We start from the raw sequence: 6,248 nt of genomic DNA on the forward strand, positions 1-6,248 counted from the left end.
ATTGTCTGCAGTGATTATAAATTTAAATGTAAATTAATATGTTGGGTTTTTTTTGGGTATCCAGTCAAACTTTATGTAAGTGCGTACGTCAACTTTTTATAGACTAGGTAAGGCACCACTGCCATATTTTAGATGTTCGTTAATTAATTATATTTTGAATAAAATGCCAATAGACCCCTTTAATAATATATGCAGACATGCGCAGAACTACTTCCGAGTGGAAACGAACGTGAAGTGAACCGCGTAGGAAATATATAAAATATATTTTACATTTTAAGTACGATTTTTGCTAAATAAACTAACCATGCAATCGTTTAAAATAAAATTAAAAAATCTTCATAATATTTTCAATATTTTTACTAACTTCCTGTTTATCGTTGCCAAGTTTACATTAGTTACCATATGTGTCAAACAAGTATGGCGACGCGGGAGCATTTAAAGAAAACAAACATTAGCATTTTGAAAAAAATAGCAACAGATCTAGGCATCGATATTAAGAAGAAGAAAAAAGATGATCTAATTTGCGATATCCTTGTAAACAGTACGTCCATAGATTCCCTGTGTCCCATTGTTGAGGTATTTTCTCCAATTGACCCTATACTTACGCAGTTTAAAGAAAATTTGCCGCCGTTCAACAAGGCTACTTATCAGCTGTTGGGTCCATCAAATAATGTGCACCCACCTACTCTTTCTTTTTCGTCCTTTATATGAGTTTATGATCTCGAGGACAAGGCCGGGGGGTCAGAGTGTTCAAAATTTTAAAGGACTGGATAAATCTCTGAAACACTTTGATGCTGGGGACATCCAAGAATTAAGCATTGCCAACGTAAGTAGAACGTTTCCTCTACAATCGTTTTACAGAATTTAAATGATGTAATTTGTCCTTATTTACTCATTTTGATATAGAATATACAATGTCATGTATTGCAGATAAATAACATGTGCTGCTACAACCAATGACGTTGTATTAAGATTGTTACATTTGATTTTAGATTGATAGCATAACAGTGTATGTCAAGGCCTTCTGTTTGGCTTCAATGAAAAAGCAGAGATATCAGGTTTACCTTTGCATTACCAATACCGGCATCACAAACAAAGTGGACTTTGCATATTGTCCGTGCCCCATTGGGTAAATATTGAAAATAAATGTTGACTTAGTGGAGTATAAAACAGTATTTTTTATCTAAAATTTTCAACAAGCCCTATAGCCAAAACTAAATGAAATGTTGAATTTGTACACTGTTAATATATTTAGCTTATACTTTTTATTTCAAATAGTAAATACAATTAAAATAAATGAAATGTTTTGGATAGTTATCAATGGAGGACAGCAACTTTTGGTACACTTTATTCACCCCCCCCCTTCCCCCATTTAATTTTGTTTTATATCAGACATCAATCCTTTGATCTTCTGTCATATAGCAATTCAAGTCATTGAATTTGTATGCATTTCGAAAATAATTAAACAATCATTTTCATCTTATCATATGACTGTAGGTTAGCTCAGGCATGTAGCCATATTGGTGGGTTGCTTTTTGCAATATCCAATGGTGTCTTCACATCATCAAATGATCAGTCTGAGAGCTGTACATCAACATTATGTACATGGAAGATGCCAAGGTCAGTCAACCAGAAACCAACACCACTAAGCAACCTTAACCTATCAAAGCCTCAGTTAGAAAAGGATAATGTTACAGCAACCTCCCCTCTACCACATGGATCTGCAATGGCTAATTTCGATCCTCGTCATTCAGAAGATAGGAAAAATGACATTGACTGGTCCTTGCAACAGCTTGCAGAATTGAAGGTCATTTCCTCTCAAACAGGTATTAAGACACAACTTTTCTTGTATTTAAATGAGCATACTTATAATGCTCTTCGCCTTTTTATTTAAATATTGCAAGTTTATGTTTATCAAAATCAATATGAATTGCAATTATATTACTGATCAAATTCATTAAATTCATAATATAATAAATATATGTACACATATAGCCATATTGGTATAAACATGTATAACATGAGACATAAAACTTTGAAGTGATCTTAACAAGTTAAAAAAGTGATTAAATTTTGACCTTGGTGAAAAATGCAAAAAGAACCATTATCATGAAAAACTGATTTAAATAAATAGGCATGGCACATCTATGGAATGTTCCTGACTTAGGAGCACCAACTGCTGTTGAGAATGAAATGGAGGTAGAATCCACTCCACCTGAAAATGGAAAAAATGGTATTCTCTAAAAGCAATGGTAAGATATAAACACTACAATTATATAAACAATCTATATTTCAAAAAATGCATTTAAATCATGAATTTTTAAAAAGCTTGATAATGACATTTTTTGTAATTTGTCAGTGCCACCACCTATGATAGACCAGGAGTTAGTGAGCTATATAGAGAAACACACAAGAGCACAGCGACTTAGTGACCTCTGGAAAAAGCTTCATCTCGGACGGATTACTAGTTCCATATTTGGTGATGTTCTTCAATCAGGAGACAAACCCACATCCCTTATCCAACAGATTTTATATGGATCGAATCTAGACAAGTAATTAAATTTTCCTCACTGTCCAAGTAGCACAATGCTGACATTGTTTATTTAAAAAATAGAACAAAAAAACTTAGTGACTGTTGATATAAGAAACTAATTTTTATGATTTTAGGTACTCTAAGCTACCTCTGGCAGTCCAGTGGGGAGTTGACCATGAGATGGATGCTAAGGAAGACTACCTACAGATCAGAAGAGCTATTCAAGTGGAAACTGATGTACAAGAGTCTGGTCTTACTTTATGTTCAAACCATTCTTTTCTAGGGGCTTCCAGTGATGGAAGAGTGGTTGATAATGAAAGCACTGGGCTGCTAGAAATTAAATGCCCCTACTCCATCTCAGGACAAAATGTAACATTGTTGGGAATATCAGATATTATGTCAATGAACTCAAAACTGTTTTGTCTCGAAGTTGGTGAATTGGGTCCTACATTGAAAAAATCGCATAAGTACTATGCACAGGTTCAAGGTGAGATGGCCATCATCGGACTCCCCTGGGTGGACTTTGTAGTATGGACAGCGGCAAAGTCAGACAATATTTTCATTGAGAGGATTTACTTCAATGAACAATATGTAACAAATATGCTACCAAAATTGATAGAATTTTACATGAGGCATATTTATCCACTATTGTGAAAATTACAGAAAGTATATACATATGTATTTCAATTTGAAATAACTAATTGTATGATTGTATGTAATGTAAATATATGAGATTGATAAAATATATATAACTTTTCATCACTTACTCAAGAATCTTCTGAAGTTGGCTTTTTTCCATCAACTAGTGGCAAATCCAAATTTGTTAACCAACAACAAACTTGAAAAATTTTATTGATGAGAGGCACAATGCTAAGGGGGACCACTCCTTCCAAAACGTGGAAATTCTTAACTCTTTCAATGCTCCTCTCTACATGTATGCGAAGCTGTGCTATTTCTTGGGTCCTATAGACATCGTCAGTAGAAAACTGATTCGCATTACCTGAAATGAAAGGGTTAAATTTCTGATATACATGCATGGCTTGAAATATATTACAAACCTTAAGATACTCTTTATGTACTTGAACTATATATATATATATATATATATATATATATATATATATATATATATATATATATATATATATACACACACACCCCGATACATTTTCCCAACAAATTTGGATAAATTTTAAAAGAAAAAAGAAAAAAATTAACAATTGCATCGTGCCTCTGAATGGTGGGATGTTTAGAAAACACTGCTGTTTTTCTAACAAATCAGCAATGGTAAATCCCTTGTCAGCCATTACACTATCACCTGGCTCAAGCAAACTAATCAGCCCACAGTTCTCTGTCAGGTGACGATCTGATGTTTTCCCAGGCCATCCTTCAGAAACAAATGTGATGACACCAGACGGGCTAATTCCAACCAAATATTTGACAATTGTGTGGTGTTTGTAATTAGAAAAAGTCAAACTTTGGTTTAGAATGCTACTTGAAGTTTGAATAAACAGTTCTGTGCAATCAATGATAACTCTAGTTGATGGGTACTTTACTTTAAATGACTGGGGCATAGTCCTGTTTATGATGTCTTTGCTTGGGAAGGGATTTAGAAACTTCAGTTCAGCATGTAGTAAACTAATCCAAGTGGTGAAGATCATAGAAAATGAGGCAGAACTTATTTGAAATCTTTCTGCAATATCCTGGATGAAAAGTCCTACTTTCAATCTCATTAGAACTGCAAAGAATTGGTCAATGGGGCTAAGATATGAGGAAGACATCCTCACCCTATCACTGGCAGTAGTTTGGCCTTGTCCTCTCCAGTAGGTCATTCTTGAGCATTTAGGTGCAAGGTAACTGTAATAAATAAAGATGTTTAAATTTCTCACTGACAGATGAGATAAAAAAAAACCTACATATATCTCAATTTTAATTATCAAATTCAATTCAACAATAATAAATTTAATAGTAGCACATTTTAATGAGTATAGCAGAGTAAAAAATATTAAGTCATTGATCAGTATGACCAAGCGATACTTGTAGTTGTGTACACAATTAATATTACCAGCAAATTACATTTCTACATTTAATTAATACAATCAGTTTAACTGATGTTGCATTGATGGAGCACATGCAGATTTTTAAAAATTATTCTTACTTGAACAGCCACAAAAAGATGGCAAATGACGGTAATCCTGTGTAGAACTTTGTCATTCCATCATTGTCTTTGATGCGTTCAACACCCCATTTGTGCCTGCCAAGTTCCTCCCTTAGTCGACTTATCTCCTGTCTCAGCTCCCTGTTTTCGAGGAGGAGGGGGTCATCTTCACACTGCATGCCTATAATTAGGTCTATTATTTTAGTACTTATATCATTTTACATAAAAATTAAAATTTTAACCCCACAAAAAATTAATGGCAACTGATAACCATATAATTCAGTTTTTAAGGTTATATCAATTTGTTGTTACAATTGCATAGATTGTTAGTATTTAATTATATTTAGGCCAATCTCACCTGAATCACATGTGAGATGAATGTTAACATCATCTGTTGTATCTGTTGTGATGGCACATAGATCTTCATCGTTGTCATCTGAAGCCTCTTCTGCTCTGCAGTATGAGCCATGGGCGAGCAGTGAGAATTGAAGACTTGCTGTCTCCCTCTCCTTCAATAGCACCTCTTCATCATGTTTTTCCTAGTTGGGAAATAATTTTTTAAACATTTTGTTATGTGGCTATGATCAAAATATTTTTAATGCATAACACAAAAATTTATTTTAATCATTTCATTAATATATATAAATATAATTATATATTCATGTAATGCTCAATTTTTAACTCTCTATAGAATAAGAAAATCATGCATGTATTATTTGATAGAATTTGGCCATAGGTCCTACATGATTATTAATATGCATGCATATGGAAAAAATAGATAAACATATAACAATGTATAACACATAGTATATAGGCTTTATATTATATACATACCTTTATAGATTCACGATCTCATCGTCTCTTTTCTCGTATTAAATCCTCTTCGGATCTAGTCACTTTGTATGGAAAACAACGTAGGGCCGTAGTTGTCATCACTGGGGTCTTCTCCGTGCCACCCGTGTAGAAAGTGATCGGAACATATCCATGAGTGGTCGCCTGGTTCCCACTTATCTCTATTGACGGCTTTGACCCACACCCTTCGTTTCCTCTTGTCTTTCGGAAAGCGAAAGAAACTTACCCCCCTCGATCTCGCGTCAGCATTAAAGACATTACGGCACTTGTAAACACAACAAGTTTTCACCATTTCCGTCGAGTTGCTACACACGCTGTATCCACTCGGAAGCGTATATGCGCATGCGCCATTACTGCAGGACAGTTACATTAAAAGGGCTTATTGTATTCTATGAACTCTTTTTATTTCTTTGTGTGTCTTTTTGTGATATGGGTTTCTTTATTTAGTAACTCATTGCCAATAATTTAATACTTATTTAAAGTAAAGAACTTGAACAATAAAAAGCAGGCTTTTACTAATAATTTATATTACAACATTAAGCAATCCATATAAAAAGTTGTCTTTAAAAACTATTCTCCTCTTAAGTGACCCGTCTTTTTATTGGCAACCCAGAACAATCCAGAATATATCTGGTCTGAATTCAATCGAGGTGGAAATAATATCGTCTGCGTCTCAATTTGCAACCAGTCAACTGTCGGATGTTC

At 33.9% G+C, this 6,248-nt stretch overlaps 1 protein-coding gene and 1 pseudogene across 1 annotated transcript; one reads left to right on the plus strand and one right to left on the minus strand.

The window, feature by feature from the left end:
• The first annotated feature begins 417 nt into the window (after positions 1-417).
• On the plus strand, positions 418-3,203 carry LOC128184129 (uncharacterized; annotated as a pseudogene).
• A 67-nt stretch (positions 3,204-3,270) lies between these two features.
• LOC128184131 (uncharacterized) lies at positions 3,271-5,275 on the minus strand. Its single transcript, XM_052853478.1, has 4 exons — positions 5,050-5,275; positions 4,692-4,872; positions 4,321-4,390; positions 3,271-3,533 (listed from the first exon to the last, which is right to left on the minus strand). The coding sequence occupies exons 2-4, from the start codon at positions 4,868-4,870 to the stop codon at positions 3,483-3,485; spliced, it is 300 nt and encodes a 99-aa protein (XP_052709438.1). The 5' UTR covers positions 4,871-4,872; positions 5,050-5,275; the 3' UTR covers positions 3,271-3,482.
• Positions 5,276-6,248: the final 973 nt, after the last annotated feature.

This window comes from Crassostrea angulata, chromosome 5, assembly GCF_025612915.1.
Source record: "Crassostrea angulata isolate pt1a10 chromosome 5, ASM2561291v2, whole genome shotgun sequence".
Classification (NCBI taxonomy): Eukaryota; Metazoa; Mollusca; class Bivalvia; order Ostreida; family Ostreidae; genus Magallana; species Magallana angulata.

Coding starts and splice junctions, on each gene's coding strand:
- LOC128184131 (XM_052853478.1), bottom strand. CDS start 4,870: ATGCAGTGTGAAGATGACCCCCTCCTCCTCGAAAACAGGGAGCTGAGA. Junction 4,391..4,691: donor ATCTTTTTGTGGCTGTTCAA/GTAAGAATAATT, acceptor TATTTATTACAG/TTACCTTGCACCTAAATGCT. Junction 3,534..4,320: donor AAACTACTGCCAGTGATAGG/GTGAGGATGTCT, acceptor CTTTCATTTCAG/GTAATGCGAATCAGTTTTCT.